The sequence below is a fragment of the Halichondria panicea genome, chromosome 11, assembly GCF_963675165.1.
Source record: "Halichondria panicea chromosome 11, odHalPani1.1, whole genome shotgun sequence".
In the NCBI taxonomy this organism is placed as follows: Eukaryota; Metazoa; Porifera; class Demospongiae; order Suberitida; family Halichondriidae; genus Halichondria; species Halichondria panicea.
The window spans coordinates 3,025,568-3,043,814 of NC_087387.1; the positions used below are offsets into that span (position 1 = coordinate 3,025,568).

Genomic DNA, 18,247 nt, shown 5'->3' on the forward strand with positions numbered 1-18,247 from the left:
ATGTACATCAAAACTACATGTTGATGTTCACATTTTAATTCAGTAAGTACTGACTGTGTGGCATACAGTTTATACATGACATTGTACGTATTATCTGAACTGTCAAATTGCTATAAAAATAGACCTGCAAAACTATTGTTATATATTATTATAATCTACTTCACTTTGTAGAGGTTTTTTAATCTCTCTTCGTTGTTGAGTTGTTCCAGACCTAACTCTTTTCGTTTTTCCTCCAAGAAGTTTTTGTAGCGTGAGACTGCATCCTTCATGTTGCTCATGAACATTGGCACTCCAGTCTGCATGGTGAAATATAACAGCCAGGACCCAAACTAATGGAACTTCTAAAATTTCAGCTAGGCTTCAATTGTTTGGGGGGAAGGAATAAATTACGATGTGCCCGCGATAGCACGGCGGAAATCTTAGGCCATGCTCATTTTTTAAATTGTATAGCAGGTAATTTGTGTGGGATAAAAAAATTCAAACAGTGATTTTCGTGAGTAAAAAAATTTGTTCCGATAAACTATGCATGTTTATTTTTTTATTGGGTAAACTTTTTGTGGAGGTCAGCTTGCCCATGAAATATAACGAATATTTTACCCCACGAAAATTACCCGCTATACGGTTTCATACTTTCAAGTTAATGATGTCAATAAATAGGGAAGCTGAGCATTTTGGGAGGGAAGCTCCCCCCGTCCGCCCCACTAGATCAAAACCCTAACAGGCTGCTGTTAAAGCAAGTCGTACACAGTTTTGAACACTGTTCTTTCGTTCACAGTCAAAGAGACAGGCAACAGTTTTACTGACAAAAATAACACGTGAACGCATACTGGATGCTCCTTTAGGCATCAAACACACTGCATGAGTCTCACCTTAGCAGCCCAATTGATCAGCCACGTTGGTATCATTCCTTTAGGGTTGTCATAGTAGTACATGAAAGCTGTATAAATGTTAATGAGGATATTCAACATGCATGTACGTGACATTGTATTGTATTGTATGGAGTTGCGTACACATATTGAGTTATTACTACTCTCATACTGAGATTTATCAGCACCCTGCATGGTTCCCATGATTAATGGTGGTACCGTATATCTTCTAATTTATCGGACACTTCTAATTACCCGGACACTCTTTTGGGCAATTTTCATTGTTCTAATACAACGGACACTCCAGTACTTTAATATTACATTTGTTCTAAATATCCGGACAATACCTTGAAAAGTTGAGTTATCATTCACAGACGGCAAGTAAGACTTAGAGTGCTGCAGTTAGATAGCTTTGAGTAGCTAGTTTTAGATAGCTAGTGCAACTATTCAGTCGTACCCTGTTCTATTAAACTTAGCTAGCTCGCATGCAGCTGCTTGCTTGTTCTAATTATTCCGGACACTTCGCATGCTCTATTCCAATTATACCAGGACAATTTCCAAAATAATTATTTTTTCCTGTCCGATAAATTAGAAGATATACGGTATATACAAGTTACTCACCTTTTGCACCGACCTTTCCATCACTCTGCATGACACAGGCCTGCTTGAGCTCAGTGACACGAATGACACCGTTCTTTTCAGGTTTACAGGGAAACTCATAGAACTTGGCTAAGACCACCCACGTCTTCTTGCCACCAATCTCCATTATCTTCATATCTCTGATAAATGTGTACTAAATGAATAGTTAGGGACATAATTATAGCCCGTCTTGCACAGTCCCATTTGAACGTAATTGGCGGTTTTTAATCTGGCGTCTCATGCAGAGAATATTACTGGTAGACTCGTAGCAGCTAAGTGTACAGCTAGTGAAGCACAGGACATTGTAATGATAGGATACATCTCTGTCAGACATTGGCCAGGGATAGTCCACACACCAGTAGAGACCATCCACATCCGTAGACTCATTACGAACAAGATGGAGGTCTGCGACATGCACACACATAAATTGACAGTGACCCACTCACTGTAAAATTGCGTACATGTATAATTATAACAGTCAAGCTGGCAGATCTCAATACATGTATATGGGGAGCCCACAGCCCACATATATACTGCATTTATACTGCTGTCTATAATGTAGGTGCACATACACTACTGAGAGAGCAACACTTGGTCCAGTATACAGTAAACTCTTATCTACTCTCTTGCTAACATGTATACAGGCTGGTCTGGCTAGTGCTATACATGACTGTACAAGTATATACACGAATACCATTTTGTATCTATAGGTATCTATGATCCATGATATGTTGCCATGATATGTTGCACGCAACAGCTTACTATACTATGTATACATGCATAGGTAGTAAATGACTACATGACAATCAGTGTGCATTATACATGCATGCACAAGTGTTGTAGCTTCACATTCATTCACACATACAGTGTTGCTGCAAACACCACCTGCCCCTAACCCATTGTGTAGTTATCCCATTTCTTCCTGTACTCCCAGTCCACGTAGACTTGTGCACACAGTTCAGGGTCCATGTCCTCCATCACACCATGGATCTTGTACTCGTACAATCCTGCATCCTGCATAACAAGCCCATGTCATAAATGTAGAGGAAATTGAAGCTGTGTGGACATCATGTACGCACAATTAATGTATAAATGATTTACGTACATGTAGTTATAATGGTGCATCTTAAGGGGGTGTAATTGGTGACAAAATAATTATGAGCCCCACCCACTTTCCAATATTAGTGGATTGGTACGCACCAATGATTGACCTCTTCTATGAAATTCTCACCTCAATATATTTGCGATAAAACTTAGTGCCATGGCTCTCCACAAAGTACTCGTATTCAGTGATGTCAGGTTGGAGCACTTCATGGGCCACCTTCTCAAACTCTTCATCAGTGAACATTCCAGGCCCAAAAGACATGCCCACATGAGTTTCAGCTTCTATACTCACAGCCATTGTATAATAGTGCTCAGGGGCTGAATGGAATGGATGCTGAAGAATCTTAGGTGTTTATTTAGATCCCAGATATCTATCCACGCCCACTTTTGACTCAAAATTAATGTGACCTTTCACCTTGCCCACCTGGCGGCTATTTCAGCTATGGAACTAGCAAGCTTTTAGGTTGAGGCGGGTATTCGAGACTAACTGGATCTGCCTATGAAAGAAGAACTAGATGCTGCTGCTGCTGTTGATGGACAGGACTCTTCCGAGAATAAGTATGACAGGTCTCAGCTACCCCACTTGCTGAAGATATACTACAAATCACTGTTTCCATATGACAAGTACTGGGAGTGGCTTCACTATGGTGAGCAAGGGGCCAGCACTACTGAGCACAGAGGAGGTCTGACATGCGTGCATGAATCACTGCACTATACAGGTGGAGTGTAGTGACCTGAACGTTATCACGTGATTGCAAATGACATCAATGCACTGAACTTGTAGTGATTTGTGCACGCTTGTTGGACCGGCGCGCCCTCCTCTGGCGTCAGCATTAAGACCCTGTTCTTTCAAACAGAAGCGAAGCAGAATAGGGTCAAATGAGATTGTTAATTTTGAGTAAAGCAACTGAAGTTTAGTACATCCATGTGGCTTATAACATTTTCCACCAAGCAGTTTTCGAGCTGTGAAGAAGGAGCTGGTGGTCGATATTGACATGACGGACTATGATGACATTTGTTAAGAGTCCATTCTGTGTACACCCCAAAACAGGTGTGTTGCCTAGATATTACTATTATTGGCTACTACCAAATGTATACGCACACACACAAGTATCTATGTACAAACTGAGAATTCTAGCTGTGTGTATATACATGTATGCAAACTAGTTTCTATTGGATTCTGTGGATGTGAAAGTATCCCCTCTTTGTTCTTGAGTTTTAACTAACATTCGTATGCCTCGAGGCGTAGCCGCACGAGGGATACGGTAAAGCTTGCTGTGTGTGTGTGTGTGTCTGTTCCAGCTGACTGCTCAACAGTTGCGATGCGACGAAAACTAACAGCTTCTTTAGGCTTCTAGCCACGTTCTCGTGGATTTGATTTGTGGATTTGTAAACTAAAACTTTTTTTCGAGTTAGTTTAGTTCGTAAGGCTGTTGCAGTCGCTTCATACTCTTATAGCATCACCTGTTCGCACAAACTTTCTGAATGAGTTAGCCTTGCACTAATGCGCTAGCTGTTTGTTAGCTGCAAGAGTCAGGAAAACCTGCAAAGGTGCATGCCTACACTGTACTTTCAGAAACAATCCCCTTTTTTATTTGACAGGAATTGCAAAACACTTATTTATAACACTCTACTACCTGAGCAAATCAAAATAATGCGAGAGGCATTAGCACAGCTCAGCTTGCATCACTCGTTAATTTTTGCAGAGACTGCAAATCCTCCTTATGATTTATTTGTCGACAGGAAATGCACATAATACTACACTTTTTTAATACTACACTTTTAAAATCCTTTCATCTTTAGCCATATTCTGTTTCCACTAGGATACTTTCTGCAAAACTACCAACTCGAAACAGGTAAACCTCTTTTCCTCAGCATCATGCGTACTCATCCCACACACACGTGTATGAGATGCTGACAGAAATGCTGACAAAATCTCTTTCATGAGGTCTTGGTAAGCAACAACATAATTATTATGAAGCTGCCGTGTACAAAACTCTTCTCTTTAAGCTCCTCTTCTATAACACTTGATCTAAGATTGTTGCACTCTATATTAACTCAGTATAACTAGTGCTAACTCTCGGCTGTTTACATGTTTGTTTGTTCTGGGGCTAAGGTGCAACAACCACAATCGTAATTCTAGCTTTCTTCTTTAGTGACCCTGTTCCATTGTTCCTGGTATAGTATCACTTCAACTCTAAATGCAAAAGAAGCTTTAACATCAAAATCTGCCACTGTTACTAATAATATGGAAGCTATCTATGCTGTAAACGCAGCGCTATGGCATCCAAGTAAGAAGACATACTTTGTACTGAGGAGGTAGACTAGTGAAGGAACTAGTGCAAGATACCATTGGAAGTAAGCACGAGATGATACTAGTACCGGTGTCCAAAACCAAATCAGCACTCAATGCTAGCAGTTGTAGCATGCAGACAGATGGAGCTCAGAAGGCAGTTGAAGTACAAAAGCAGTACTACTGTGAGACATTTTTGTTGTGTGTTCAAACCTTAAAACAGGAAGAACTAATCAAGCGTTCTCCCAAAGGTAAACGTATCATGGTCATTTTGGATGCCATCGAGCAATTGGTTGTTGAGAGGAAATGTGAGAGATATGTTACAGAGTTGGTTCAGATAATGAACACATGCCTAAGTGCAAGTCAAATTCACCATTTGCCAGCTGCTGTTCGAGGTAAAATTTGGACGGAGTTTCACCGCACACGTTGTAGCCCCGAAACAAAAAGGATTTGGGAACATTTAATCAGTGAAATCCCAGAAGTACACTTCGAGCAACATCAACTTGCCATGCAACTCTGTTTAGACCGGATTTTAAAGCAACTCATCAAGAGCAAGGCAGATAAGAAACTGTATGGTTTGAGCTCAACACAGGCAAACGTACAGACTCAACCACTGACAACGCTTGAAAGTAACGCAGTAAGGTATATGGTGGGATATGTTGCTGTTAGTTTGCTAAAGAAATACAGAAAACCATCAAAAAATATCAATGTACAGGAGAAGAGGAGTCTCTTTGTCAAAGTTCTCTCCCAAATGAAGTGTACTAATCAACCTGGTGAACCGACTACTGCATATGAATACAGCAAGCTTTGGTCTGAATTGATCGACAGAGGTGGTTTGTATCATATCAATGACAACAATTGTGTATACTTAGCCATGTTATAAATTATGATTATTTTTGCGCAGGTGTTTCTGTGCATAGAGTCGACTGAGATGGTCGTACGAAAGTATCTATGCACAGACACCCTCAAAACAACTCCTGATCACAGTCAGATATGTACAAAGGTACAAGACGAAGTACTTCAGTCGGACACAGTGCTGCTGTATTGGGAAGAAATTGCTAATTCAATTCCTACCAAGTACGAGCTATACAGCATTGAACTATTGCAGCAGATATGTGAACTGTGGATACACATCCGTGGACACGCTTTCGCAAAAGAATGGACAATGAAATTCGAGTCTAAGTACAAGAAAGGGACCAGAAAAACTTTAAAGCCAAAACAATAACGATCTTAATTAATTCTCTCAATACAATAATCATAATAATTATGTGTTGTGGAAGTCATAATTATTTTAATGTTGATGATCATGATAATAATTATTCTAAAGTTCAACGAGAGTACATGATGAATGATTTCTTGATCTCTTACGAAGTGGCTGTGAGACACATTCTAGCTTGCTTGTCAGTTTCTGAATCAACATTCATGGACTTTAAGTCTCTGTAGATAGACCTTTGCTGTACAAGTGTAGACGCATTGTATGGTACTTGAAAAGCAGTCGGATTTTTTTCATTGCTGCCTCCACAATGGCGTTGCCTAGAGAAATAACGCTCTAGTGGGTCCTGGGAAAAAACTTCACTTAAGAGGTAGTTAACATTCGGCAGTTGCAGTAATTGACGTCCTAATTCAACAAAGGATGACACTGCAATTTGAAATAAAAGTATAATTAATGACATGCGGAACTATGTATAGTTATATGCTATTAACAACACTCACCTGTAATTCTCATGCCTTGCACTGTCTCTCTACTTAACCCTAGTCTCTGCTTTTCTTTTGCTTTGAGTCCTGGTGTCTCCGCAATTTCCTTTTCCCACTCGGCAAGGTATCCAAGAAAATCATCTGTTAGCCACTATTAAATAATTATTTTTTATGAGTTCATTGTCACAATTATAGACAACGACATGCATGCATGTAAAAAAAATATTAACCTTAAATTTCTCATCTGTTGCCTTTTTAAATGGTAACGAATTCTCTTTTTGCTTTAGCTTGCCTATTAGTGGTCCTTTAACATTCAGGAGGTCGAAGAACTTATCGATCATCCTGATGAACAGCCGGGTTTGCTGCGTACCATCACTGTTAATCATTTGCAGCGCACATGCAACACTTTCACTCATAACCTATATAAAAATAATTTTATTATACACAAGGATAAAAATAATTGTTGTGGGACAAAACGTATACCTGGGCTGCTAGGTGCACTCTCATTCGTGTGAATGAGTTCAACCACACATGATTCCTTGACAATTTGTGGCACAATCGAACCCCTGGTGTACTGGTTGTAGTCTCCATTAGGTATAGGCTCTCGATCCACTTCCAGCTGATCGTCTGCCCACATTTCTGAAATCAAAAATAAGTAACAGTATTCGAGAAGTCGTTAAATCTATATAGTTACCTGCATTGCCCGGCTTTTTGAGTGTGAAAACGAATTACTGAAGCAGTTTCTAGCTGTCTTCAGAAGGTGAGGTGCATCGCAGAAAAAGAAAAGCTCTGAGTCAACTCTGTATGGGTTGGTGGTCGGTCTTGTGTGGTACGCCGACTCTTTTCTGCGAATCCTGGCACATGCGATAGAATCGCCGGTTTGGTTTTGCCCCATCACTCGTGAGAGATACTACCGGTATATCGTACATTTCAAGAGATTCGACCACATCCCACACCAAAGGGAATATCTGCTCTCCTGAAAGTAACATAATGGTATACATCAACTGGCAGTGCATGGAATGAACTTGTTACCTTTCAAGTTAGTTGTAAAGTAGTGGGCTATTGACATATAGACAGTGAAGGTTTGAATACAGCTCGAACTAGAAAACAAATGCTTGTTCCGCTAGCTTGGCATCTTGCTCGTGATCACTAACTGCATACTCGATATCTCTATTAGCACTGCCAAGGTCAATAAACCCACATAAACCGCCAGTATGCTTGTTGAAGACAAGACCACTCTTAATTTTCATTTCATCCATAGATAAAGCACAGTGATATTGGCCGCATTTGACTTCTTCTTCTACAAGACGCTTGAACTCCTCAATGAACTCCAGTTGCACACCCGTGTGTGGTGATGTCCAATGAGTATAATCAGAAAGCGTTCTTTCTGAAGGAAGGTTTATCACCCCACCACGTGCAACAGTATTGTAGGCAGAGGAGGACATGTACTTCAAATTTAGTGCAAATCTGATCACTAGAGGGTGCCATCTCATCTGCCGCTTGTCTTTCAGGCTGTTATATTGGCTTTGTTGGGTCCCAAAATACTCTCTGGGGAGATTCGGGAGCAAACTTCTCGGCAACCAATGAGTTCAATTCGCTTGTAATTGTTGAAATGTCCGCATTGTCGGTCTCTAGCAGGGGAATTGCTTCCTTCTCCATCAAGCTGATGACGTTGACTTCAAGTCATTTGACCATCTGTTTTGTCATTTACATGTATATAATTATAATTGTTATGCAAAATAGGAATTATATAGGAATTATATACCTTCAAACTCTGCTGCAGATTTCTCAATCGGGTGTCCTTGTCTTTAGGGTTGAGGCTAGCAAATGTGGTGTGACTAGTTGTTGAAGTATGGTCGATCTCATGGTCAATGCTTTGCTTCTGGCGAGACATTGCTACACGCAGTGTTCCTCGGAATGAATTACAGCTGGTGCAGCGTTGTGGTGCTAGGTACAGGCCTGTCACTGCAGTTCGATAAATAAGCAGCTCGCAATCATCCTTTCTTGCTGTGCTCTCGTATAGTATTCCTTGATTAATAATTGTAGAATTATCGATGCTAATGTTTTCACCTCGCCTAATTCGTTGGCGACAAAGTATTGCATATTGTTCTTCTGGATTACCTGGGCACAGTGAGGCGTCATCCACAAGCTTGATAATGAGTGATAGCTCGTGGGCACTGGCGATTTGAGGAGGTTGATCTTTCAGTATAAGGCATGATTCTGAAACCTTTTTTCCAAGCACATATACCGACCAACTTTTGTCTTCATGCAGCAGTACGGACCTTGTAGCTTGAATGACATCATTGGGCCCCATCTCCATCTTACCATACTGAGCAGCAACGCCTCAAGATGTACCGTTGCTTACATCATGTCATTGTGGTGGAAGTAAAACGTTGAGGCGTACTTGAGAGTTGCTACTCGTGTCGTGCAAATCGTTGTCAGGGTCTATCAGTGCTTGCTGACGTTGTTTTCTTTCAACATTTTTTTTCCTGTAAAAGTTTGACCTTGTTCCTTTCTTACGCTTCATGTGATAATTGGGGTTATCACTCATGTTCTCTGAATTATAACATGGTCTGAATAAATAATTATTTTCAGCTATAACAAAAAAATTAATTATTATCATTATACTGTAACAGTAACTTATACTACATGGATTTTACATATTTTTTCTTGAGGCTGTATTTTTTCAATAGCTTGACTGTATGTTTAGTTAATAGATTCTCCTGCTGCATCAATACATGAAGGTTTTCATTAGCAAAATATGCAAAAAGTAGGTTCAACAGGTTTGGAAATAATCTCACAAAAAGTGCAACCAACTCATGCTTTAGGCCTTTGTATAGCACTTAAACTTTCATAACAGTTGTCAAACATAGATTCTCCTCGCAGTTTACAATGTACTTCAAGTATTATCTACTACTGAATGGTAACTTAAATAGTTATTGTCCAAGCCAATAATCTCACACAAAGCATTTTTACAGGAAATTGTATACTATAATATGATACTCACTCGTAAGCTTAGAGAAACTAGTCTTACCTGCAAGCCCAATGCAAATATCAATGTGTGCAGGTCACTTTCACGGCTTCACAGACACAGAACACTGTTTTCTACGCTCTGGTTGCTATACAAATATGACAGTTACAGGGTTTCTAACATAATTTGCTCGTTACTATGATAGTTTCAGACAATTCCCGTGGACCCCTCCGGATACTAGGCCGTTTCACATCCACGTCAGTACTGTATCATCTATGATCAAACGGTCACTTTTCTTTCGACAGTACTGCACGAAGCGTACCTCGAGGCAAGATATTGAAAATACCACGTGAAAGAGCAGCTCAATGCGCATGTGCTGGTACCTACAGCGTCAACGAAATTTTGAAAAATCTCGGTAGCAAGGACGACATAATTATGTCGTCCAAAGCCGGGAAAGGGTTAATAGAGAAATTTTATGATCCCGTTCTAAGAACTATTATTATTAAATTATAATAATTTATTATTATTATAAATCTGTTTTATGAACATAACAGGATGATCTATGTATGTACATCAAAACTTGACATGTTGATGTTCACATTTTAATTCAGTAAGTACTGACTGTGTGGCATACAGTTTATACATGACATTGTACGTATTATCTGAACTGTCAAATTGCTATAAAAATAGACCTGCAAAACTATTGTTATAATTATATTATTATAATCTACTTCACTTTGTATATAGAGGTTTTTTAATCTCTCTTCGTTGTTGAGTTGTTCCAGACCTAACTCTTTTCGTTTTTCCTCCAAGAAGTTGTTATAGCGTGAGACCTGCATGGTGAAATATAACAGTCAGGACCTAAACTAATGGAACATCTAAAATTTCAGCTAGGCCTTAATTATAAATTAAGCCTCCCTCAAGGTCAGATTTAGGTACACAGTCATGCACAAGCTAATTAAGTTGAAGTATTACAGCAGCCAATATCAAGTCTAAGATAAGTTCTATACTTTATGTCAGCATTACCTCAAATGTGAGTATAGCTTACAATCAGCATGGCCCCAAGTGAATATCTTACAATAATTATTCTTGTTCTGAATGCAACAGATGAATGGGGAGGGTTGGTGCACCGTTAAAGGCTCTTTAACCCATCATTCTCGACTCTCAAGGTCGGGCATCTGTTTGCCTTTTCTATACCTGTATGGTTTTGTGCTGTTTGCTCTTTTGTTCCTTTTTTTTTGCTTGCCTAACTAGATAGGATAATACAAGGTATCAAGGATCCACCACTAAGTTTAATATTAGGACATCAGATGCCAACCTTTTTAAAGATTAATTTAAGTGAGCATTCCGTTTGAGCTAGTAACGCGAACAGTTGACACAATTTCTCCCACACAAATGATACTTTTTGTATACCCTCACACACGCACGCACGCACACACACACACACACACACACACACACACACACACACACACACAGATTTATTGGCTAAAGTAGTACTCTGTGCGTATCATTCTAACCACACATTACCACTGAGATCAGGGCGATCAGGGCTAGATAAAAGTTAGACACTGTTTTGGAGGGGTCTTTGGGATTTAGAAGCCCAAAGGCACTGATTTAGTATCCCGAGCGTACTAAAGTGGCTGAGGGCTTCTAAATCACATGGACACTGACAAACAGTGTCTAACTCATTTAGATACTAGTGCGAACCTTGCCCTCGAGGCTTAACTACAATACAATTACTTGACAACAGAATATTAGGTATACTAAGTAAGTTGCAGGTATACTAAGTCCCATAATATACCTTGAGGCACTTTTCCCATGTACTTCCTGTGTAGATCTTATCAACTAGTGTAGATAGCCTGTGTGTGTGTGTGCGTGTGTGGGTGGGTGGGTGGGGGGGGGCTATGTACAGTACAAGAGGTGAACTTGCAAACTGATTGGTATCACCATAGATAGAAAAGGGAGGGATTGGAAACGAACGACAGTTTCAATGATATCTGTTGAAACACTCCTTGTCGTGTTACGTAATCACGTTCTGGCGGGATTGTAACAAAGATTTTCTCTGACTCAGTTCTTGCAGACGTTGACTTAGACTTCTGGGTTAGGCCAGATGTCCATGGCTTAACTGTATTCATACCTGGTAAGTTAGAGCGTCATATAAACTCACTTCAGTAGAGTTGAAGCAGAATAACAGGCCAGTTTTGTAGGGTAAGGTGATTAGTTGAATATATTCTGCTAATATACTGTTAGAGGAGTATTTGAAGTTTTGCATTGTCTTTGTTTGCACTTACAGAAATACCGTTGAATCGTCATTCACGAAAGAATGAATTTAGGATTACTGGTAAGCATGCTATGCTGATTATTGCCCACACTACTATACTTTTATAACAATGAGGTCATTTGTGGAGATGGTTAGATATCTGTTCACGATAGGAGTCATCAGCAACAGGTTGTGCCAGGACCCCGTTAAATTGGCCAACAAAGACAGAGGGGTAAATCCAACGAGAACCCGAATGTTAGTGAATTTGCTAAGAACACACAGGCTCTTCGGGTGATCAACAGCACATGTGCAACAATTAGAGGCAACTGCTGAAAGACAATAAAAGGCGACCATTGCAGCTAGGTGATGAGAATAACCCCTTCCCAAAAGAAGGCACAAGCATAATATTGTATAGAGAAATCAATTGTTCACATGTTCAATCACAGTGAATGTTCAATTCTTAACTGTGATAAATAATTGTTCAATTCTATAAATTTAACTGTGCATGATAATTAGATAATGCTGCAGAGTGTCACGACTTCAATTCTGAGTAGAATTTCACAGTAAAAGCCCGAACCATCACACTATGTTCAGAACCCTCCAACGAAACTATCAACGCAGAAGCTGTGTTGAGGGCAACTGCTTCCTCTGGTGATGAAGCTTTGAATCTATATACTCTCTGTCAAAACAGTCTTAAAAGCTTCCTTAAACCTACCTGCATTTACATGAAAAGGAAAGAAAGTAAATGGAAAGTAATTTATTATTATTTATTATTAACAAACAGTTCAACATCACTTACTCTGAAATGGAGCCGGAGCACTACTTTCCATTGTACAGTGCAAATGTAGACCTGAGCTAGAAAGCCATTCTTGAGAACTAGAAAGCCATATACTCGAAATCAGCTGGCTGGAACACAATTTTTATTTTGAGGAAGTATAAGTATAGTGATCACTTCCCTCTTCGATCTATGCTTCCGGCAGTCAATAGAAAGTTGCTTTTCTACTTAGTAGTTAGCTCTACACTAGAGCACTAGCTATTGGTAGCTGCAAGAGTGAGATAAAAGCTACAAAGGGGCACTGCAGAACACAAAGACGTTTAAAAATTAGTTTTTAATGATGCACTGCAATAGTTACTATGAGTTATGAAACTGTGTGTGTGTTTTTGTTCCAGCTATAACTGCTCAACGGTTGCAATGCGACAAAAACTAACAGCTTCTATAGGCTTCTAGCCATGTTCTCTTGGATTTTGATTTGTGGATTTAATAGCAAACTAAAGCTTCTTTCTCTGAGTTATGGCTAGTTGACAAACATTGAAGGCTGTTGCAGTCTCTTCAGAATCTTTCGTAACATTGTCTGTTCGCACAAAGTTTCTTTTCAAGTAATGAGTTAGCCTTGCACTAAAGCACTAGTTTTTTGTTAGCTACAACAGTCAGAAAAAAGCTGTAAAGCAGCTTGCTATAGTGCATTATATACTTTTATAGACCAAGTCTTTCTCAGCTACAATAGATGCATGCATTCTTCTCAGTTATAGACAACAGTAGATGCATGTACACAAAGTGTACACAAGTCTTTTCTTCTCGGTTGGGAGATATTATATGGGGTTACTGCCATAAATCCCTAGAACCATGTATTGTAAGAAAATAATTATGTACGTACATGAGGATGGCTGAACAATCCAGTGTATGATGGGGTAGGACCCCTCCGAACATATTCATCCTACACTAATTGACAAACAACTATGTACTCCGTCCTACCCCATCCTACCATAATTATGCTCCCCCGTATTGCATTCCTAACACATCACTATGTACATGTAGCGTCCTACACTGGATTGTTCATTATCATACTCTATCATACAACCTACTACACGTCCTACACTGCCATCCTACCTTATCGTACGTCATACATCCTACAAGTTTGTCCTACACTGGATTGTTCAGCCATTATGATACCCTGTCATACCTACAACGTCCTACAACCCTACACATTCACTATGTACCCTGTCCTACCCCAAACCTATCACATCCTACCCTGGATTGTTCATCCATCCTACCCCATCCTAGTTCAACAAGCAAATGAACCAACGGCATGGACGCAATTAAGCATTGTATATACGTGGTGAAATAAAACAAGGGTGAAGTTGAACAAAGTGAAAGTGAAACAAACGATCAAGTTCGAGAGTTTACGAAACAATGACCTCAAGGTCTCGAAGTTTCCATGCGGTGAATGAACCAATTTCCAATGTATAATTGTAGATTGGATGTTTGATAGTTTTTATTTCAAGTTGTTTCATCAAGATAACAACTTCATCTTTCACCATGTCATGATTGTGGACTTGCCTTTGTTCCGAAAATAAAGAGTTTATCACCCCACTCCCAATGTATAGGTCGTCTTGGAGCAGTTTAACTAAAAAAGGAACAAACAACGTGACCAAAAAACAACAAAAAATTGGTTTTACCTTTTGAGCCAACTACAACTTCTACGTGTTCTTCTTCATCCACTTCACTATCTTCATCGTAATAGTTGACGTACTCAACTGGCACGGGATAATGATCTGTCTTCTCCCAATGAATTTGGAACCCTCGCTGAGACGAAAAGGACCTTTGGCAGTCATAGCAAGATACAGAAAAGTGAGTGTTCAAGAGGCGGTTCGCGTACGTTCCTGGTTTAAGCTGTTAGGGAACGAAAGTGATTTTAACAACCTACATCTATGATCCAAACTCACCCTTTCTTTTTCATGATACTTTCTCAATTTTAGAAGTACGGGATCCTAAAGATAGAAATTGATAATCACACACACATACTTGAGGAGCTTGATTATTTACTTATAACCCTAACCCTAACCCTTAACGTACCTCAGATGCTGGTTCTTCTTGTAGATCCATCTTTCTTTTCTTCTAAATGGAGTAGGATGGCAGTACAATCAAGTGTATTTGGATTAGATCCTACCCTATCCTACACCATTCAGCTATTTTATGGTGGGTATCAACACAAGAATCAATTTTGTCATGTGCAGAATCATCGAGATAAAAAGACCAAACCTTAACGTACCACAGTTGTCCCCTGCGTGCCCACTGGTTCTGCCTTTCTCTAAATAGAAACAGAAGTAGGGTAGGGTAGGATGGCAGAATCATCATACCTTGCTTGCTTGGTCATCTGCACTCCCGCCGCTCTTCTTCCTTTCGGCTCTTTCGGCTCTCAACAACTGCAACGTCAATGCAACTACAACTACATACCGTGCGCTTGCATACCTTAGCTGCTTCGACTTTCAATACCAGGTCCTCCAGGGGCTCTACAATTCTACCGATATACGTGCTAAGCACACGGGTTTGTTAATTGATATCCAAGTGCAACTAACAATTGAGAATGTATTTGGTATCCTTTAGAGACACAGGTCACTTACTGCCTCCACTGTCTCTCTCTGCACTTGGTCCGTCTCTTCTTCAGTTTGGGTGGTCTGTTGGGGTTTGGTGTTGTATCCTTAATGTACACTTGCAGACAGGTCACTTACTCCTTCCACTGTCTCTCTCTGCACTTGGTCCGTCTCTTCTTCAGTTTGGGTGGTCTGTTGGGGTTTGGTGTTGTATCCTTTAATGTACACTTGCAGACAGGTCACTTACTGCCTCCACCATCTCTCTCTGCACTTGGCCCGTCTCTTCTTCAGTTTGGGTGGTCTGTTGGGGTTAGGTGTTATAATGTACACTTGCAGACTGGTCACTTACATCGTTGATCTTGGGTGTCCCACTGCCTAGGTTGGGTGTCCCACTGCCTAGGGTCTGTTGGGGGTTTGGTGTATCCTTATAATGTACACTTGCAGACAGGTCACTTACATCGTTGATCTTGGGTGTCCCACTGCCTAGGTTGGGTGTCCCACTGGGTGTTTCACTGCCTACGGTCTGTTGGGGGTTTGGTGTATCCTTATAATGTACACTTGCAGTCAGGTCACTTACCTCTCTAACTAAACTCCTCACTAGCTCGGCAGCTTTGCTTTTCCTCATTATTTCCTTTCTCAAATTAATTGGAGTTACTGAAAAAAAAAGAGCATGAGGTTGCTTTTTTTTTACCTTTGCAATGCTTACTATCACTGAACTTAGAATAGTTGCTGCTTGGGAGAACACGATGGTTGGGCGTCAGTGTTGTTATGGTTTTATTGTCAACATCCTATTTTTATTTTATGCAGTGATATCAGCTGCTAGGACGCCTTTAATACAACACACCTTCACAACAGGAATGGCATCACCGCTGTTTCAAGGCTACCACTTAGTTTGTAATTAGAATTCAATGAAATATTGAAATGTGGGTGTGGTTTTCAAAGTAATGTTATTTCCTGTTTCATGCAATGCTTATACCCATGGTAACTGCTTAGTTATTCATCTAAGTCACATGAGAGCTTATTACAGTCATGTGCACCTTGTCATCTACTGAATGACACCAAATGCGCATGTAGGACCAGAAAGCCAGAAATCAGAAAAAGCGGAAGTGAAAGGTAAATGAGTGGGCGTAGCAGGGCAATGCATTCCAAGGTTAACCCTTGACTTTGCGCAGATGTAAAGAGAAGATTTGTGCAGATGTAATGAGAAGATATGTCTCAGATGTAATGAGATGTGCATGCTCTTGCCTGATCACTCTACTAGTCTATGTAAGTCAGTAGAAAGCTAGCCAACCTAGTTTTTTAAGAGTCAGGTAAGTAGACTCTTCATTGTCTGCATGCAGTATAGACTGGATATAGTCTGCAGTATAGACTCTAGCTAGCTACATGCACAATGACTGAATTAATTATGTCTGTACACTGAGCTAGATTTAACATTACATTCAGCCAGTCACCTAACTCTTACTTGTACTCCAGTTAATTGATACCTGGCTCTACTGAAACACGTCGAGCCACTCTCGGACTTTTCCCGTGAACAGATTTGTAAACGAGAACCCTGAAAGAATATGTTCATTGTTGGTCTTAGACAAGCAGGTATCAGCCAATATGTTACTATACATCATTTTCATTGACTGGGACTTGCTTAGCAACTTTCTAGATTTTCCGAGAGCAGTGAATTATTGAATTAATGATACATTATTAGGACTCTGAAATGTTGATGTTTCACCAATATTGTTATTCTAAACTCAGTGCAGAGATAGCCTTTTGAGTAAGCTCGTGACCGAAGGTCCAATCAGTTTTGACTATATAGGTATCGAATTAACTATACTTAGACTCCGATGATGGTCGATATACACTGCATGACCAATATAGACCTATAATGATTGTCAAGCGGCTCATAAAAAACTTCAAAATTGAAGTATACTAGGTTTTACATGTATAGATTCTACTATAGATGTAGTACAATGACTGAGGGTATCCATGAGTCTACAGGTAAGTGGATCTTACATTAATTGATAGTATGTGAGTGTAAATTCTACCAATTAAGATCCAACACAGCTACACCAACATCAGTTAAGTCCCCTCAGTGTATATATACAGCTATACAATAGATCTGGCTACATGGATGAGCTTATGAGCAGTGACGATGAAGTTGGCAGTGATGATGCTGCAATACTAGAGATTGAAGAAGAAATGAGAGAGAGTGAGGAAAGCTCAGATTGCAGGAATCATGCTCTTATTATATTTGTTACGTATTATACAGTTCCAGTGATTTGACCATCCATCAAGCTCCAAACTCAGATGGTAAATATTAAGTGCAAAGTATGAATTTACTCAATTGATTTATTCCGATGTGATGATGAAGCTACCACCTTATTCGATTACCTACCAGCACTTTGTAGAGTTAACCAATGGACTGTTCATTAACTGTGAGGTATGAATATCAGTTGATTATTTTGGTGTATGTAATTAATATGTCACTGTCGATTTTATAATGCATACATGCGTGTGCTGATCCCTATAATTATATATTATATGCAGTTGGTTGATCTGTACGCATTGATGCTGTCCTGTGTCCTATGCATTGATGAGGTTTGTTTAAATCATAATTATAGTTTTAATTAATATAATTGTAATGTAAATTCAGAATGCAGTTTGGATAATGTCTTCTTCATTGTACTACCTGATGCAATCTGCTGATATGTCAGGTGTTATGGGAGCAGTTAAAAACATTCCAGTACGTTTTAAGCATCTATATATATATACATACAATTATTAGTATGAATTATTATTTATACAGGGCACAGTCTTCCAAACTGGAAAAGCTCTGTTACCTGTACTATGTGAACGGCATTACATGCTATTGGTGAGCTTATAATTACCGTATATTCGATCGAGATTACGCCCACTCTAATTGCATGCTACAAATCCCGCAATTTCAATGGGAATTGTTTCGGGCCTCGAATTTATTGTGTGATGCAATGATAATAGCCGCTCGCATTTTTAGCATTTAGTTTTTAATATGTATGTATTACTATGTTACGTAT

The 18,247-nt window shown here is 39.6% G+C and overlaps 2 protein-coding genes and 2 long non-coding RNA genes across 16 annotated transcripts; 1 reads left to right on the top strand and 3 right to left on the bottom strand.

Moving 5' to 3' along the window:
* Window positions 1-20: 20 nt before the first annotated feature.
* Window positions 21-3,015, bottom strand: LOC135343697 (phosphatidylcholine transfer protein-like). The gene is made up of 6 exons (XM_064540681.1): window positions 2,737-3,015; window positions 2,402-2,519; window positions 1,825-1,910; window positions 1,488-1,659; window positions 870-937; window positions 21-296 (listed from the first exon to the last, which is right to left on the bottom strand). Exons 1-6 carry the CDS (start codon window positions 2,905-2,907, stop codon window positions 156-158), a joined length of 756 nt encoding a protein of 251 aa, XP_064396751.1. The 5' UTR covers window positions 2,908-3,015; the 3' UTR covers window positions 21-155.
* A 48-nt stretch (window positions 3,016-3,063) lies between these two features.
* LOC135343705 (uncharacterized) lies at window positions 3,064-6,451 on the top strand. Its single transcript, XR_010397215.1, has 3 exons — window positions 3,064-3,256; window positions 3,565-3,660; window positions 4,433-6,451. It is a non-coding gene; the product is annotated as an uncharacterized LOC135343705 (long non-coding RNA).
* A 415-nt stretch (window positions 6,452-6,866) lies between these two features.
* Window positions 6,867-7,510, bottom strand: LOC135343706 (uncharacterized). The gene is made up of 3 exons (XR_010397216.1): window positions 7,292-7,510; window positions 7,081-7,236; window positions 6,867-7,016 (listed from the first exon to the last, which is right to left on the bottom strand). It is a non-coding gene; the product is annotated as an uncharacterized LOC135343706 (long non-coding RNA).
* A 6,392-nt stretch (window positions 7,511-13,902) lies between these two features.
* Window positions 13,903-16,110, bottom strand: LOC135343700 (uncharacterized). Of its 13 annotated transcripts, XM_064540687.1 has the most exons (14): window positions 15,910-16,098; window positions 15,781-15,857; window positions 15,661-15,726; window positions 15,553-15,606; window positions 15,451-15,504; window positions 15,342-15,395; window positions 15,234-15,287; window positions 15,082-15,183; window positions 14,970-15,035; window positions 14,882-14,920; window positions 14,686-14,727; window positions 14,556-14,600; window positions 14,289-14,502; window positions 13,903-14,236 (listed from the first exon to the last, which is right to left on the bottom strand). In XM_064540687.1, exons 11-14 carry the CDS (start codon window positions 14,713-14,715, stop codon window positions 14,013-14,015), a joined length of 513 nt encoding a protein of 170 aa, XP_064396757.1. In that variant the 5' UTR covers window positions 14,716-14,727; window positions 14,882-14,920; window positions 14,970-15,035; window positions 15,082-15,183; window positions 15,234-15,287; window positions 15,342-15,395; window positions 15,451-15,504; window positions 15,553-15,606; window positions 15,661-15,726; window positions 15,781-15,857; window positions 15,910-16,098; the 3' UTR covers window positions 13,903-14,012. The 13 variants fall into 13 exon arrangements, with proteins under 13 accessions (XP_064396757.1, XP_064396761.1, XP_064396766.1 ...); XM_064540691.1 differs by having other exon boundaries at window positions 14,970-15,287; window positions 15,910-15,991; window positions 16,048-16,106; XM_064540696.1 differs by lacking the exon at window positions 15,342-15,395.
* Window positions 16,111-18,247: the final 2,137 nt, after the last annotated feature.

Coding starts and splice junctions, on each gene's coding strand:
- LOC135343697 (XM_064540681.1), bottom strand. CDS start 2,907: ATGGCTGTGAGTATAGAAGCTGAAACTCATGTGGGCATGTCTTTTGGG. Junction 1,911..2,401: donor ATGGGATAACTACACAATGG/GTTAGGGGCAGG, acceptor TGCATGTCGCAG/ACCTCCATCTTGTTCGTAAT. Junction 938..1,487: donor TGGAAAGGTCGGTGCAAAAG/GTGAGTAACTTG, acceptor ACATTTATACAG/CTTTCATGTACTACTATGAC.
- LOC135343700 (XM_064540691.1), bottom strand. CDS start 14,715: ATGGATCTACAAGAAGAACCAGCATCTGAG. Junction 14,601..14,685: donor AAGAAGAACCAGCATCTGAG/GTACGTTAAGGG, acceptor TTCTATCTTTAG/GATCCCGTACTTCTAAAATT. Junction 14,237..14,288: donor AGTTGTAGTTGGCTCAAAAG/GTAAAACCAATT, acceptor TTCCTTTTTTAG/TTAAACTGCTCCAAGACGAC.